Below are 19,041 nucleotides of genomic sequence, written 5' to 3'. Positions count from 1 at the left end.
AAGGAATTTACCGTGCTTAAAAAAGTACTAGTAGCCTGCAGCACCTTATCCAATATAAAGCATCGCAAATCTCAACTGCTTGATTGTTTATATCAATGCAGCATGTAAATTATATTATCATCCAACTCTAATCTGCTAAATGTAAAAGCAATAAGATATTAGTATATTATTAACATTAACATCATAATTCATAATCTTGCCCCTTTCTAAAGTAAATTGTAGTGATAAAAAAAGGATGAACTGAGTGCCATTGTACAAAAATGGCTTGTGGTCAGTGCTATTATTGTTTAACTAAAAACTATAAAAAATTATTTTCATTAATTGAAATGAAGCTGAAATGAAATAAAAGTATTCGACGAAAAGCAACTGAAATTAGAAACATTATTTTGGAATCTAACTACATACCAACTACTATTGCAAACTAACTACAAACCACAAGTTTAGGTTAAAGTAATATTAATTCTTAAATGATTAAACTATTATTATTACATACTTAAATTATTAGCTAAATAATTAAAAGTAAATTATTAAAATGAAAATGAAAAATAAAAAATAAAAATAAAAGCTAATTTAAAATGAATACTAAAATAATATATGATTATTGCTAAATTAATTATGCTTATGGTTAGACAAATTTGGATAACAAGCAATAAATCTATCATTTTCTGATTTGTGGAGGAAGATTATAATCCAGCTAACATATCACACATTAGACTTCTCAAACCTGTTGGCCTGCAGGAAAACCATTCCAGTAGATGGCCAAATTATCCTGGCAAACCAAGTAACTCGCATTTAAAGACAAACCCTAAAGAAAATTGAATAATTTGAAAGAAATAACAACATTTCTCAACCTTTCACCAACCTGAGAGTCTCTGCCATGCGTCTCAGATCTTCATTCTGCTGTTTCAGCCTTTCCAGCTTGGCCAGGATCTTGGAGAGCTCTCTGCTAGACCGTTCTGGATGCTCGCTGTCCCTCACGAGGTGACCCCCGATGTAGAAAAGCAGCGTGCCCCAGGCTAGCAGCACCAGCATAATCCAGCGCCACGAGCCCGTCCACGGACGCATGGCGCCTAGAGCTGCCCAGCGCACACTCTCCTTTCACAACACCGGAGATTGAGGCATACTCAGCTCAGTGGTAGCGCTCCACCTCAGGGCTCCTCTAGAGCGGAAGGGGGACGTCAGGGGTCGCTGGGTCAAACTGCACTTAGAGACTTGGAGGTTATATCATGGCAGTGGCCCCTCGCAGAGATTGGGCGGAGGGTTTTGAGATCCTTTGAGACTTCACTTAAGAGACTACACTTCAGAGAACCAACGGCTCTGATAAGTTCTTATTCCTCTAGGGACTGCAAGGGATTCTGCTCCTGTAAAAACACAGAAGCGTGTGTGATCAGTGAGATGATAGGACATGCTTGCGCTAGCTGTGAGAGATAAAGGCATAAGTGAGGTCTGAGATTATCTATTCGCTCTGCCTTTTCCTCCACTGAATATAAAACTGGATTGAGCTTAGCTGCTGACAACGCTCTAGTCATACAGCTGTTACTGAGGATTATAGTGAGTGGTGAAAGCTAGTTGTCAAGTCAGCACAAAGTAAAAGTGCAAATAATGGATTCCTTAGAATTAATCAGTTACAAAAATGTGCAGGGAAGGACAAGAAAGGGAATAACAAGAATGATTTGAAAGAAAAGAGAGACCCCAGATCTGTTGAGAATACTATTCTTTGTAACACATTAATGTTTTCTGTTTCTTATGCCATCTTAAGAGAAGTTCCAAATCATACATGAATATACATAGAAGGGCAATAACAGTGACACAGGGAACAACTGTTCATCAATGTATCACTTTACAGGAAGTAGAAAAGAAAATTTCACCTTGAGTCATTGCACAACACCATTGCAAAGCAAACCAATTCTGACTTGTTAAAGTGTAATTTTTTTGTACATAAATATAATAAAATATATAATAAACATACATGTATATACTGTAATGTTGGCTTTTGTCAAATGTTGACAACTTACATTTGTTAATAAAATAATACACAAGTATGTATATGTTTACATTTACTGTATGTTGTATGTACTATATATTATGTTTGTACTAATGAACCTTATGGATTACATCAAGTCAAACTAAAACCATCTCTCCAAGTTTATTGAGCTTTCCTGTAGCTCAAAGAGTTGAGACAGAAAAAAAAAGGAAAATGTGCACCTTAACTGCCAAGTTAGACGTTTTGGATTAAAGCTTCCAAATGCATAAACGTGAACTTCCAAATAAATCTCCTGCAATGAATGAAATGTAATACTTCTTTTTGTTTTTTTTCTTCCTTTTTTTTTGTGCATGCAAAATGAAAAGTATGTAATGAGGTCATGTGAAAATGTTGCATGTAACTGTTTGAAACGTTTGCATAATGCATTCAGTTTCACATCATTTACAGAAAAAGCAAGCAATATGTAAGTATACATAGCACTTTATGAGGAAACAGTGGTCTAGTATTCTATGTACATGGACCATATGTATACAGGGTATGTCTGTTTTTGTGTGCATCCAGTGAAAATTTATCTCATCGCATTCAATTCAGTGCAAACTGGTTCACACACATACACACACACACACACACACACACTCGCTGTGATTCTAGTTTAACTTGTCAATGCTTGTACATTCATTTATCGACTTAAATGAGAAATAACTGTCAAAATGCACTTGTATCACAATCTCAAGTTAATACACACAGCACACCCGCGAGTAGCCACGTCGTATCTTAAAAGTGAACCATTTACAGAGCTGAAATAATGTGCCACTCACTGTGCATGTAAAATGAGGCTGACGGATGGGGACTATCTGACAGATTGGGGAAAGTGGGCACCGTTTATCCTTCATTATGAATGAGGGTGGAATATAGAGAGTCATTATGGATTTCAGCACAGAGCATATACAATGCATTATAGATTGCGGTGGTGTGTCAAGCCCGGTAATCAAAGGCTGCAGTGCGGGACTGAATCAATAGAGTGACCTTCTGTAGTGTCTCAGTACAGCCGACCGCCAGCTATTTATGCACATCACTACAGCAGTCAACAGGGTGCACACATGGGGCACTACTTCACAGAAACATACGATTTACCCACATTCTTGCTGGTTTACACTGAAGTCAGCTAATAAACTGATTAAAGATCTTCCTTGCACTATTATAATCTTCAAAACTGTTCAAAAACATCCCAGGTTACGTATGTGATCATGGGGAACGAGTTGCTGCTATGGCGTTCTCATAGCTCCACAGTAAAATCTAATAGGTAAATAGCAAATGGTTTTAATTGTGTCGCATCACACAGCATGGTTTGGACCTCGTAAGGACACTGTGTAATGGTCAGAAATAGTGTAGAAAAGGTTAAAAAAACTAACTGATTATTTTCAGTGTTATAAATCTTGATAAAAGATTCAAGCAAAATCTAAATTGCTATCAAAGTCTAGAATATGGCCCATCTCTATAAAACACTCTTTATTTGATGTGTGTAAAAGAGTAAACGTCATATAATTTCTCCAGGGAAGAAGTGCGCAATGCATGACGACATATCTCTTTACTACATTAAATAAAGTGCCTCTTCAGCAGGAAATTCTACTTATTTAAAAGTAGAGTTTTCAAAGTCCCAGTTTCATACACAAACTTATATCACAGAGAGTCAGTTTAAATACACCCTCAACATCCTCATTACAGAAATGTCACCACTGACTGCTATTAGTCTTAGTTTTAAATGAGAAATGGGGAGCAAATCATTAAAATACTGCTATAAAGCGAGCGGGACGATTTGGTGCTGAAAGAGAAATAATCTGTAAACTGCACCGTCCTGCATGAGTGCACCCCCCTTTATCCCGCTCCTACTGCTCATGAATAATTGAGGTCTGCAGAGTGACACAGTTGCGCACAGACAAGGACAGCAATAAATCCATAATTAATGCCTGCATTTATGAAAGCGTGCAGGGCTGAACAACAGCCTGCTCAGGTTAGGGTGGATTTCAGCAGGGTTTCACATATCTTTCTCCCTCTTCTTGTTCCCAACAAAGGATGATAGACAAACTCAACTAGACTGAAATGTTGAGTGGCAAGGTTACAAAAACTATTAACAAAAACTATTATTAAAAAAGAAAAGGAAAAAAAGGTGAGAAAACTAGTTTCCATAAAATGTTGCGATGTAACAGAAGTAGCTACAGATAATTTCTCCTATATTTTGACATATATATAAGTCCAAAATCATTCAAAATAACATGCATTTATCAAATATAATTGTATAGAATCTATATATTATTTATCGGATAATTCATAGGATTAAAAAAGAGAGCATTCTGTAAATGCTTGACTTCCAACTATCATACAGTGATACATTCATAAAGATTGGTCATTTTAATACTATATAACATAATAATATAGAACATTATTAGATATTATACATTATAGAATTATTTGATTATTTGTAAGTCATTTTTTCCACATGGCAAGAAATTCATTTACTTATTTGATATCATATCAAGCACGGAATCCAATATTGATATATCAGACATTATTGCTTCAAAATGGTCATTATTCTATCCGTATTATCATTTTTACTCTCTCATGAACACAGTGGGTCTCTCGTTTGGATCAGACAGTTTTAATCACAATCCCATTGCAATGTTGTTACCGATACCCAGTCTTAATATCAGCTTGTTCTTGTTGGCGTTGCAAAAAAACACAGCTAATCCATGCACTTGATATAGCTGAGCAGTCATGCTACATTGACTTTCACCGTTAGGATTTTCATAACTCAGCTTTTCAATGTGACATGTAAGAGTTCAATGTACTTTCTACAAACTTTTTTTTAAAGTGCTAGAAATGACACACTTTAAAAGGGCAATTTCACCTTCACTGTTTTCTTCCATTGTGACAATTTTCAACATTTCTGCTTTTTCAGTATATTCCTTAGAAGAAATAAAGTCATACAGGTTTGGAACAACATGAGAGTAAACAAATGATCACAGATTCTTCATATTTGGGTGAACAACTCTTTTAAAATGCGAAATAACAATCATTTGAAATAGTTATCGATTCAATGTTGTGATGATAGAGTATCACAACACACTACTGTATTGATATTTCCTTTTCTTTTGTTGGTTACTTCCTACTTCTTCACTAGAATTTTTTTAAAATGAGGTTTTATTGACATTTCTCAGTTAATCCAGCTTTAAATAGAGATGGTCCTTTTCTCCTGTTAAAGATTTTTTTTCTTCTCTCTCTCACACACACACACACCACACACACAGCAACGATAATAGACACCCTAATTTCCTTTCCCATACTGATGTGCATACTGTCAGCTCTTTTCTTTCCAGTAGAGATGCATTGTGGGTGCTCTACATATCTGTGGACCACTCCCACTGAATTTGCACTGCATTATGCAGCCTGACTTCTGTACAGATCCAGTGTCCTGTGAGAATCACTGACTACTTGTAAGCTCTCTATTCAGGTAGAGGATGAATGTTTTAATCACAGAGTAGGATGAAAAACACATGCATGTCATTTTCAGGTGTGGTCTGGATGCACATGGGTCACAGCATCTAGCGCAGTACGAGCCAGAGGGCTTGAATGCGAGCAGGTTAAGCAGGCCATCACATGCAAAAAACAAAAATACTAAATATGACAAACTGCTTTCCTTCTTTTTGTGTTCATATTGGACTAAGGTTACAAGTGAAATGTAAGATACTAAGTCTTATATAGTGAGTTTAAAAGAACTAAACCACAAACCCAGGCCTTGATTTATCAATATTAGTCCCTGAGATTCAGCTCTAAAAATATGACACTTCATAAATTTAAGAGCCACTCCAGGAATGATGCCATGGGATGGAACATTTTTCCCTTCTCAAAAATGTCTCTAAGGACATTTGGGCTTCTGCTTAGAACAACCTACAGAATTCATACAATTAAGGATTTTTCTACTATGACCTACACAGACAAGATGTACATTTATCCAATTTGCAATTTTTATTTATATGACCAAAAATCTGGTAGGAGCATTTAAAAATCGTAATAACCGAATGTACCTGTAAAATACCAAGCCTAGCTGTTGTTTTATGCTCTTCCACATTAGTTTCTGTTGACGTCTCATGGAGGCACTGAATTAACTTGGCCAGGTCAAATGCCATGCTTGCCCCTCTTACTGCAATGCAGGAAGCTGCGTTTATCTTGTTTGCATAGTGAAATCCTAATCAATGACATGAAAATGTGGGCTTAAATTTCTGTATCTTAAACTCTCAAATCCTATCCGGTCTTCTGTCTAAGCTGCAGGGCTGTGCACTTCTGTCAAAAATCTGTGCTGGAGTCAGATTCAGAAATTTGTGGAAAACTAAAAAGGCTGGAGATTTCTGGAATTCGAGGGAAATGGACAAAACATATTTCAACTGTAGTCTATCCGAAATGAATGGATACTGATGTTCAGTAGGGATCAGTATGAAACTTGTGCACAGAAATACTGAGATACATTTCTGAGATAATGACTGTTCACAGCAGTACTACGTTTCAAACTTCATCATGTATGAAAGACCGCAGTGACCGCGCATTATTTTTCAGTCTTGCCCCATTGTTTTGAACTGAATATAAAAGTCTCAATGGGCATTTCTAAACTGAACATTAAAGAAGATATTCTGGGAAATGTCTCAATGTTTTTGTCAATGATAACCAAATAAGGCATGACATTGAGTAATTGGAGACAGAATTTTCATTATTGGGTGAACTATCCTTTTATGTACGCCATGATACATGTTGACTCAGGCCAATGGAAAGAAAAACAAAATAAAACACCCTTGGAATGTGATAAATAGCTAAATAAAGAAATGCTCTTTTATTTTGGGTGGATGAATAGAATGATAAAAAAAGGGAAAATGAATTCTTATGGTGTTGAAAGCACAGTAAACAACTACCATTTGACCTCAGCTGTGGCAGTCTTGTGTTGGAGTTCTCTATCCTCCAATCATCACACCCTGGACCTCTTATTCCCGGCCCAAGTCCAAACTCACAACAGGAGCAGGTGGCCTGGAGGACAGGTCACAGAACTGGAACACCACTGGAAAGGCATTATGAGGTGCACCTGGTGTGTATTGTGCTTCATTATTGCTGATATAACTGCAGAACTAAGTCTCCTTTAAAGGGATAGTTCATCCAAAAAAGTAAATTACCCAGATTTTCTCACCTCAAGCTTTCCTAAGTGTACTATATTACTTTCTTCTGTCAAAAGAATACAACCGGAGTTATATGAACAAATGTCCTGGCTCTTCAAAGCTTTATAAATGGTGTAATTTAAATTTTTTGGGTGAACTATTCCTTAAAGGTTGTTCAAGTTTCCCATTTTTCAGAGTCACACGATTCTTCAGAATCTTTTGCTTATGCTGATTTAGTTAGTTTATTTTTTTCAATGTTGAAAACATTTGCTGCTCAATATTTTTGTGGGACCGTAATACGGATTCTTTGATGAACAGAACAATTCAAAGAACTGCATTTATTTGAAACAGAAGTCTTATGTAGCATTATAAATATCTTAACTTTCACTTTTGATTGATTTATTGCATTGCTTTATATATATATATATATATATATATATATATATATATATATATATATATATATATATATATATATATATATATATATATAAATAAATAAGTAAAAATAAAAATAAATATTTAATATAATGTGGCGAAATAATAAATGTGGCTCTCAATAAAACGAGATGTGTAATCCTAATACTAACCTAATTTAAAAAACTAGGTTATGAGCAGTTTGTGGGAGGTTTAGAAATGTCTATAGTCTTAGATTGTGAAAGAAGTGTGAGAGTTCTACAAACTGCACTAAACTGAAATACTATGCTAGGGAGTACACAACTCTCATTGTGTGTGTGTATGTGTGTGAGAGACAGGTGTGGCTTGCGGCGATCACAGATCATCAGAGAAAATGTCACACCTGCTCGGAAAGAACAGACACATTCTCGGAGGGACCTGTGCATGTGTGTATATAATAATAATAATAATTAAAAAAAATAATTATGCAAAACGGTGAGCCTGTTCAAACAGGGGTGGGGGTGGGAGGGCAATTAGAAGGGAAAAGCTTTGGTTTGTCTCTTTCATCAGTTTTATATTCAATAAGTGTCACATTAGGCAGGCAACACCTGTTAAGGCAATCTGGTGTTCCCTCTCTAGGTGTATTAGTTTGTGTATGTATTTGTAGCTGTGTGAACCAGAATGAATACTTGAGCTATTGTATAAAAATATAAAGTATTTTAATCCATTATCTGCCATAGATGTGCATAAGCCCTTCTACAATACTATAAAAATGATACAATGCACTATATTACTCTCATTCTCTCTCTCTTTCACACACACACACACATTTAAAATATATAAATTCAAAATACAGCATAAAATTTCATAACCTCCAAATCACACAGGCAATAAGCATAAAATGTGTGTGTGTGTCTGCTTGAGAAAGGCCTTCAAATACAAGAAGCCCCCAATTGGAAACTGAAATGAAGCTTAAGCAACCCACCAGTTTCATTAAAAATCTTACTCAACTTTAAGGCAGGCAGATCTCGGACAGATATGATGTAAGATATGTAGGAGTAAATAAAACTACATTTTAACTTTTTCAAAATAAATAAATAAAATAAGAGCGGATGGCTGCTAGGCCATTGCTTGGGAGTTCAGAGTGGTTTTGAGAGCAATGGCCGGTGGCTGCTTAGGCGTTCTAGTTGGTCTCTAGACTGCCAAAAATGATTGTTCTGAATGGTAAATAACACAAAGATTACTGAAGTATGTTTTACAAGAAAATACAGTAAAAGTTTAGTTTAGGGACCAATCAATTCTCACTAATAACTAGTTGCTTATTAGCATGCATATTACTAGCATATTTGCTGTTTATTAGTACTTTTAAAGTGTATATTAATGCACTATTTAGATCCCTTAATCCTACCTAACTATTAATAAAGCAGCAAATTAAAAGTTAATAGTTCATAGAAGGCATCAGTCCTTAAACAAGTGAAAATACTATTTTTACTTACACGCTGTTTCTTAGTAACTGTTGTGAAATTTACTAACAATTTCTGAGTGAAAATTGTTGCGGTTTTACACACTGTGTACAGTCGAAGATTGTAGACCTTCCATTGACAATGAGTCCCTATTCAGGCTTATGGGTTCAAAAAAACCCGTAACCCCAAATATGAGCAATATTAATAATACTTGCCTCAGTAATGGGCCATAACCACTTCTGATCTTGTACTGTATGACTACTCAGTCCTTTCCATTTTAATTGTACAATGTGCATCTGTATGAGTCAAAAGATCTCCAGCAAGAGAGCAGCTAGAAAAAGAGATGCTGAATGATCTCAGCACATTAGAGTGCTGAGTCGAGAGCTATAATAGACTCTTGGCGAGCTGCAAGTGCGACTGGGGATGTGTGCCTGAGGTTGGGTATAAATTTGATTTAACTTCTTATGAGAGTGGAAAGGTTGAGTGCACCTGTGGGTGTGTGTTTAATGGTAAAGGTATAGTGGCTATCAAGAGCGAGCGAAGATAAATCTATATGCATCACGGTGGCAGTGGATGAACATTGGATGGATGTTTAGTGAGAACATATTATTGCTCGGGCCATGAGGTAAGTACAGAGCTATATTTTGTCTTAATGGAAAAGGCACTAGAAGTCGAGCAGCAATGCGGCAGTGCCTGGAAGGTTGTCAGATGTATTTAGTGTTAGGTTAGTTGATAAAATAGGCCTTGATTCAGCTCTGATCTGCTCTTTTTATGAGCCTGTACAATAGATGACCTTTGCTCTGGCACGTGCGCTAGAAATGCATGCGAGAATATGAAAGAAAGAGAAAAAGAATTGGAGCCCAAAGGAAAAATTAGCTTGTCATTCTGGCCTTGGGATATTAGTGAAGAAATGGCAATATGTGCTGGTCTATATTAAGAAATACGGTTGTACACCGAGCAAACAAATAGATGCATTTAAAGTAAATCTAAGATATTTTCACAAAGATCTGCTGCACTCTTGCAATCATGTAATGCATATATATGCAAGCTATAAATTTAATGTCATACAAGTTATAAAATGTTACTGGGGTCACAGGTGTGAGAGGCAGGGGAAGTGTTTAGAGACTTCTGGCTACGCAAAATCTGAGCATGATACCTCAGCCAAAACTGAAATGGTGATTACATCCCTTCACTGTGGAATGAAAGAAAGGAAAGGAAAAGGAAAATTTAAACAATTAAAAAGGATAGTATTTAGAGGGAGAGAAATAACATTTTCAAAGCCTGCAAAAAGATAATGGACACTTTCCACAAATAGGGTAAAAAAAAAAAAAAAAACTATTACAATTTAATGCTTCGTTTCATTCTTAACCTTTAGAGAATGTTAACTGTCAATATCAAAACGTCAAAATAAAATATATACCAATGTTTAAGGTTTGGTGTCAGTGAGATTTATATAGAATACTTTTATTTAGCGAGGGGCACATTAAGCGATCAAAAGCCAGACAGTAATGGTTGTAATGTTACAAAAGATTTGAAACTTTATTTTCCTCAAAGAATCCTGATTTTGCTATCTTCAAAAACATTTCCAAAACTGATATCAATAAGAAATGTTCCTTGAGCACCAAATCAAGAAAATACAGAACATAGAATGATTTCTGAAGGATCATGTGACACTGAAAACTTTTTTTTATATATTAGTTAAGGATTCAAATAATCAAATTTATCAAATCTATAACAATTATGAAAAAGCTAACGAGGTTGCAAATTCAACCAAAATTCAACATTGAATACCTACAACTAGTTTGCACGATAATTATCACGATAGACATGAGTATGGACATTTGAACTAGCTACTTTTTCAAGCTAGGTTAATTTTTTGTGTTACATAACAAATACAGTAGCTTATATTTGTGGCTGTGAAAGAGATGTTATAGCATTTGCTTTAGTGCAGAAGACACAGTGAGTTGTTTCTGGGGGTTGTTTAAAACCAGGCTCAGTGTCTCCTCCTGGGCTTGCGACTTGCGTGGAGTATTGATCTGCTTAGTATTGCTTGGTTAATGAGCAGCTCTGTTGATTCCACGAGTCGCTCTCGATAGAAAGGGCTAATCAGTTTGCAACTGCCTCCAAGGGATGAAAGAGCATGAGGAAAGCCTATGAGTGTGTGAGCGGACGTGTTAGAACTCAGCCTGTCATTACACTCACCACCTCTGGCTACAATGAGTGCACTGACGTGAGAGCAATCATGCTAAAGTCTCAGCCTGTTGTTTCATGGGTGGAGAATAAATCATTGAATCAGTGGAACATATGTCTCACCTGAGATCTCTCCTGCCTGCTATTGTTTCGTTTTGGCATTTCTCTGTCTTGCTTGTCGGTGCTGATTCTCCGCTTCAATGGAAACTTCATGTTTGTCTAGACTTATCCGGCAGACTTCAACAATCCTAATAGCTCGTCTAACCTCTCTTTCCGCCTTTGTCATCATTTGACAAACTGAGAAGAACAAGAAGGAATTGTTCCACCAAAAATAAAAATTGTGCCATCATTTACTCACCACATCTTTCGAAACTCGAACAGGTTGCAGTATGACCACTTTTCTGATGCTTTTATAGTGCTTTTTGTCTTTTTTTCAGCTGATCCCCTTCCATTTTCAGCTCAGAGACTGTTAAATTTGTCATTTGGTGCTTCATGAAAGAAAGTCATACAACAGCATGTGTCTTTTTAGTTAAGGACTAATGGTCAACCAGTATTGGTTTCTAATGGCTCATTTGTAGTAAATATGAATAATTAATTTGAAACATCAATTGGATGCATTTTTTTTTTACTTTTATATATTTTTTAGAATATATAAACAGTAGTTTTATGAAATGTTACTGAAATTTACATTTTTCTATATTTATTTATTTAATGGCAGCCATTACTCTAATTTTCAGACACTTGAATCCAATTCAATCTAATATGCTAATTATTAATGTTAAAAACAATATATATATTTAACTAATTTAACTTTAAATTTAACTAAGGAATCTTCTTCTTTCAGGGGTTTGTTGCAGCTGGTTCCATCCCCCCTGTAATTCATGGCAGCCACTTCCAGAGTTTGAGCTGACCATCTTAAAGACACAATAGAGACAGAGCCATGGATCTCTGGCTGATTCTGGCACCTCATCCTCCTTCTTTACAACCACAATGGAGGCTCTTGCTGCATCCAAAGGCTCTTTTAGAAGCAGCACTGCCTCCTCTGACATGTCAAAACAATGGAGATCTCTAACAGTGGCCAACAGGGCCATCGCCAGACAGAAAAAAAAAAAAAAACTAAAACTAAGGAGATGGGTGACCTCGCTCCAAACATCTAATCTTAGAGCCTCAATGAAAGCAGCCGACGTTTTGTTCAATGCTTGCTTTCTCGAAAGCTGACAGTGCTAGCTGTGAATGGATGAAGCTGGGGGTGGACCAGCAGAAGTCCTGCAGAGTCTGGACCTGCTCCCACCACGTGCTGCAGAGAAGCTGATCGGTCTTCATTACTCTATTAACATCCTGGAGAGAGACCGACTACAGTACACACAACACAAACACACATAAACACACAAGCTCCAGTGCCAACACAAAGGTCATAGCTTCTAAATGAATAAATCCTCAGAAGTTTATGTGTATGTTTAATGATACAAAGTATGTGACAGTGTGCAAGAATGTCAACATCACAGATTCTTCTGTGTGATGCGGGTCAACACACGTCCCGTTCCTCCACTGCACCGTTAGGACAGCCGTCAGCTCATGCGGGCTCCCATGAAAATTTTTGCTGTGGCAGCAGCTTCAAAACAAATATACAGTTCAGGAAAGACAGTAAAGGCATATCCGTGAGACTGCACCTTTTTCTGGGACTTCGTCAAGTTTTAAAGCAGTCATATGATGTTGCTAAAAAGTGTATTTGGTGTAAAGAAATGTTTATGCGATTTAAGAAAAAAAAAACTAAAAACATTATTTTCCAACATACTGTACATTATTGTTTCTCCTCTATGCCCCGCCTTTCTGAATCACGTCAATTTTTACAAAGCTCATCGTTCTGAAAAGCGTCTGATTGGCCAGATATCCAGTGCATTGTTATTGGCCGAATGCCTCAAGTGAGTGACAGAAATGTAACGCCCCTTACTATACTGTGATACTGTCTCCCAGTGTTCTAACAAATAATGCTACCTGTCAGATTATGCTACCAACACTGTATTTATCCTACTGTAAGGGTAGACTTAGGGTTGGTGTAGGGCAGCAGTTCTCAATTCCAGTCCTCGCGACCCCCTGCTTTGCACATTTTGTATGTTTTTCTTATCGCTTCAGACATTTGTTCTATTCGAACGTAAGTGCCCTGCGAAGTGGACATCACAGGATATTCTGCCATGATTCCAGTTCAAACCGAACATATATGTTCCATTCAAAGTGCATATAAGTGTGCGAGACGTGAATTGAAATTTTATTTACAGAGGTAAATGATGTAACACTTGTCCGTGTGTGAAGAAGCTGTGCAGCGCAAATCCATGAATGAAGGTTTAGAAGTGACGTAAACTTCAACAGATTTCCCCTGCTCAGGGAGTAGGGAGCAATGAACACTGGGTAGGGACCATGTCAATGGGGACACAGTTCATTCACGGAGCTCACATTTAACGAGCTGATTATCTGAAGCAGGTGTGTTAACAAAGAGAGACAAGAAAAATATGGAATGCTGGGGGCACAAGGACTGGAACTGAGAACCGCTGAAGTGTACGTTAATAAAGGAATTTGCTTCCGATATATGCTACCATTTTTTTAATGGGAAGTAGCAAACGTGAACATTTGGGTGGCGTTATGCAAATTTTATTTTGTAAGGAAAAAGTCAGCATGAAATTTAAATTTCTATTTTCTAAATGAATTGTATTGATCTTACTGTGAATGAATCCATCCATGTTTTTTTATAAACTCAATCTTCCTGTGAAATGTTCTGCTGATGTATACCGGACCTCTCCAATCATTAACTTTCCATAACTCCACCCCTTTCATACAACTGATTGCAAAGCTTGTCAGACATAAATTCAGATAAAAATATGGTGTTGCACAGTAAAAATATTGCCAGGGCCAGCAGAAAATAAAATAAAAAACACATAGTATTGAACTTTGGTGTTTTTCTCTTTTCAGTGCTCTATTGAGATAATACGCCAGGAAATAGCATCTGCGATGATATAAGTATTTTTTAGTAAGCTCACAGTAGACAGTAATGTCAGCCTCCATGAAAAGCCCTATCAACCTTGCCATATAGATAAGAGTGTGTGAGTGCTCTAGATAGAGATGGCATGAGCTGACTTTATTGGCATTTAGTGAAGGAAGCTCCTATAAGCACCATCAAGCAAACAAGCCCCTCAGCCAACATTTCCTGAAGAACACTAACAGTTGTTGCTAAGCAACTTAAGCATTTGCAGCAGGGCCAATCCTGATAAAATACACAGGCACACACACACTCACACGAGTAACTTCAGTGGATCACTAAAACGTGCAAATAAAACATCTGAAGACATCTGAAAAACAAATTCAGTCTCACTACTACAACTTTTTGTGCACAGGTTGATGTCTACAATCCGCTCAAAGTGTACTAACATTAATTGAGTAACTAATTCAAATTGATAACTTGTGAATTTGAGACTGATTCATGAATCTGTCTGACTGATTCATTTAAATATCCAGCACATAAAAGTCGTTGTGTAAATCAGGTCACGTGTTAGCCATAGACTAGCCATGCTAACACTGTATGCCAACACAACAAGTGCAATGGGGATTTGATTTTAAATGACTAAGCTATGAATGTGTAATTTTTGACTCATTTACAATCATATTAGTAACTCACTGTAACATTATTACAGTGGTGTTTCGTCCATATAAGCATACCCAGGCAATATGAGAAACTAAGTTTGTGGGTTAATAAATATAAACATAATTATAAGCTGATCCCTTGTCATTTGAGATGTAACTTAAAGCTTAATAAAGGGTTGGGAATAAGTATGTCAAATAAACTTTTGACAAACAATGGTACTTTTCAGTATGTGGCAATATTTTTATTATTTTTTTTCTTAATGAAAGCCTCCAGGCAAGTGGATTCACAGCAGCTTGTGCTTCCACTCTTTTGCTATGACTTGTAAGGATTATAACGCGGTCTCATTGGTTTGCTGGCATGCAGCTGAATTCATGCGCAAGGTACAGCTGCCTGCGAAGCGAAGTAAAATACAACAAAATTTGACTCGTGTTAGGTTCAGAGTTGGGATTTAACATATAGCATCACCTAAAAGCCATTGTGTCAATGCGTATCACCAGGAGACTGAAACCAACATGTGTGCTTATGACTGCTTATATACTGAATGCACTTTCTTTTTATAAACTAGAGAAGTGACACATAAAGGAAGTCTGACTGCTGTCTTGTTGTAGTTTATATATCAGAAATTTTTATCAGCAGTGCTCTTTCCGATTATATAAAAATGTACCGTATTTTCCGGACTATAAATCACACTTGTTTTCATAGTTTGGCTGGTCCTGTGACTTATAGTTGACTTATTTATTGAAATTAATTTGACATGAACCAAGAAAACATTACCGTCTACAGTCGCTAGAGGGCGCCTTATGTTGCTCCTGTAGTCTACACTGAAAACATAGAGTGCCCTCTCGCGGCTGTAGATGGTAATGTTTTCTCTTGGTTCTTGGTTCTAAATAAATGCGACTTATAGTCCAGTGCGACTTATATATGTTTTTTTTTTCTTTAACATGATGTATTTTTGGACTGATGCGACTAATACTCAGGTGCGACTTGTAGTCAGAAAAATACGGCAATGCTCAAAAAGACAGGGAGTGACTTGCAAGATCTTAAATGCTAGTTTCAGATTGTTTTTTTTACAGCAGTCTTATCTTACACAACACTATACAAAATTACATTCCTGTAACTCTCTGTTTTTCGATTATTCACAGATAAATTGAAACAGTTCATATTAAACACTAAGGCCATGTGTCCACCAAAGTGTTCTTAGCCCAGCTGAAAATGCCTAGCTGTGAGCTCTTGAGAGTGTTTCTGTGGCACTGTGTTTTTTTTTCAGTTGATATATTTGGTTGCTATGAAAACTGAATATTGGCAGAAGTAAGCCGCTCCCATTGAAAAGATACAAAAACCAGTAAATCGAGTACCACAAACCTTAGTAAATCATGTTGCATGATTCATTTAAATACTCTCCTCTCATAAATTCTGCGATTGAAAGGGACACTCCTACAAATGCATATGCAAAAATGTCAGTCTCAAAAAATGCCTGTGTCCACACCTTTCACTGAGGATCTTTAGTAAATCCTGAAAGTAGGTTTTAACACCAAGCTGTTAGTAAATCTGACCCTAATCTTTAGATTTGTGTAATTATGAGACCTAAGACACCTGCACAAAATAAAACCAAAAGAGATAGGCTAATTTTATGTGTATGTATAGGCTTGGCATTTCTGTATATCTGTGCTGTCTGAAACATGTCTATTGTGTGTGCTTTGATTGTTTTGTGAGAACAGCACGAGTAACGAACTGTGCTCTCTCTTATGTTTCTTCTTATTGTGGTTTAAAATTGCTTGCAAATCACATGTGTGCCGAAACGGTAGAGTCTCAACCGTACATAGTAGGCTACGGATCAACTGCGATCCATTTAACTTCTAACATATGACAGATCAGAGCAATCTTTCATTTACTTATTTAAAGGGGGGGTGAAATGCTATTTCATGCATACTGAGTTTTTTTACACTGTTAAAGAGTTGGATTCCCATGCTGAACATGGACAAAGTTTAAAAAATTAAGTTGTACGTTTGAAGGAGTATTTCTGTTCCAAAAATACTCCTTCCGGTTTGTCACAAGTTTCGGAAAGTTTTTTTCGAGTATGGCTCTGTGTGACGTTAGATGGAGCAGAATTTCCTTATATGGGTCTTAAGGGCACTTCTGCCGGAAGAGCGCGCGCTCCCATATAGCAGAGCACTGAGAGGCTGAGCACAGACATTCATTCACTGATCAGAGCGTCGCGAAGTCACAAAAGAAGTGTGTTTTTGGTTGCCAGGGCAAGACAACCCTGCACAGATTACCAAAGAAAAAACAGCATTAAGGGACCAGTGGATGGAGTTTATTTTTACAGAGCATCAACGGAGTTGTGCAAGTGTTTGTGTTTGTTCCCTGCATTTCGAAGATGCTTGTTTTACAAACAAGGCCCAGTTTGATGAGGGATTTGCGTACCGTTTATTTCTTAAGGATGATGCAATCCCAACGAAAAAGGGTCACGATTGTGTGTTGGAACCACAGGCGGTGAGTAAAACTGCTTAAAATTAAGATTCTGGATCATAAATAAACGGCTGAATCTGACTGTTAGCCATGGTTTGTTTCTCACAGTAATGTCACAGCTTTCAAACGCTCTCAACACAAAAGCCTACTGGCGCTCGTGATTCTTTAGCTCCGCCCACACGTCAAGCCTCCAGGCGCTCATGTTTTTCCGGGAAAAATCGGTACAGACTATCTTTCTCTTATGAATATAATAAAACTAAAGACATTTTGGAATTATGAAGGATGCAGTACTACTCTATAGGTACTCAAGATTAACAGGATATTGAGTGAAAACGAGCATTTCACCCCTCCTTTAATGTGAAATTGTCAAATTACTACAACATATCAATCGTTTGCATGAAAATACATAATAATTAGAACAATCATTAACATAAATAAATAACAGTGTCATATCTATACACATTTTCCCCAGAATGTTCTTGCGAACAGGTAGCAAATCTTCCACGGCCTGGTAGTGGGTCGCGACCTGGTGGTTCGGGACCTCTGGTCTAATGCATTTAACAGGTTGCGCCATTTCTAGTAACTTTGCTATGCTCTTAATTGAGAGTCTATAAGAACATTAAAGTGAAACCCAGGTGTTTCTAGAGTCAAAAACCCTGAGCTTTGTGGCATCGGTCATCATTTCATACACTGAGAAAATGGAGAGCCACATTTTTTGTGTCTATTTTTAGGAAGGGCCTAATAATGAAACTCCCGAGCTATGAGATGTGACACATTTGCCCCCTGACTGTGTCGTCTGATGGAGGGAAGACTGAAAAAGAGATAGAAAGAGTGAGGGAGAGAAGAGAAGAGTGTTCTGAGAGGGTTTAAGGGGAGTGAGGCTGAGAGGCTGCTGACATGCTCTAGTTGGCCTGTTGAAAGATGGTTGAGACATGTTTAAGAGGGTAGATGAGGTGGGTTTGTGCTGGGATTCTCCTTCACTGAGCAGTAGCTCTGAGCCTGGACAAACAGAAGTGGTAACTGGGCTGACTCACATGCAGGAAAATGCTTATTCACCCAGAGAGGAATATTAACAATGTCTCAGCCTCATCTCAATGCTGTCAGACCTGTTGCGAGTGCTCAGAAGCATGCAGCATAAACAGAAAACTGTAAAAATAATTAATCAGATGCATAGATATGCACACATATGGGAGGCACACATGCATCCACCCTAAAATAATTCTGAATCTGAATGTACTGAATACTAAGGGTGTGGCATTACATTCATATAATGCAATAGTCTCTGTTTAAATAGTCTATGCAATAGTCTCTGTCTCCTTTAGCACTCCCAGTATTTACAATGCTCAACAATGTATGTAATGTTTTTTTTTTTTTTTTTTTTTTGCTGATTAAAATGAATGATTCATTTTATTGACTTTTCTATGTACACAAACAGCCTCTCAATACTTCTATCAAATATTGTTCACAAATCAGTCTAAATCTGTGTTAGTGAGCATTTCTCCTTTGCCGAGATAATCCATCCACCTCACAGGTGTGGCACATCAAGATGCTGATTAGACAGCATTATTATTGCACAGGTGTGCCTTGGGCTGGCCACAATAAAAGGCCACTCTAAAATTATCACACAGCACAATGTCACAGATGTTTTGAGGGAGCGTGCAATTGGCATGGTAACAGCAGGAATGTTCTTGACCATAAGCCGTCTCCAAC

General features: G+C 37.1%; 1 protein-coding gene across 3 annotated transcripts in view; it reads right to left on the bottom strand.

Moving 5' to 3' along the window:
* LOC113060649 (alpha-(1,6)-fucosyltransferase-like) overlaps nucleotides 1-19,041 on the bottom strand; it is an 82,308-nt gene that overhangs the window by 24,989 nt on the left and 38,278 nt on the right. For all 3 annotated transcript variants that reach the window (XM_026229740.1, XM_026229738.1, XM_026229739.1), the window contains one exon: nucleotides 863-1,361. In XM_026229740.1, coding sequence (XP_026085525.1) covers nucleotides 863-1,065 — 203 coding nt within the window. In that variant the 5' untranslated portion in view covers nucleotides 1,066-1,361. The remainder of the gene's footprint in view (nucleotides 1-862; nucleotides 1,362-19,041) is intronic.

Source organism: Carassius auratus, chromosome 42 (genome assembly GCF_003368295.1).
Source record: "Carassius auratus strain Wakin chromosome 42, ASM336829v1, whole genome shotgun sequence".
Taxonomy (NCBI): domain Eukaryota; kingdom Metazoa; phylum Chordata; class Actinopteri; order Cypriniformes; family Cyprinidae; genus Carassius; species Carassius auratus.
This window is presented reverse-complemented; position numbering and strand designations above follow the sequence as displayed.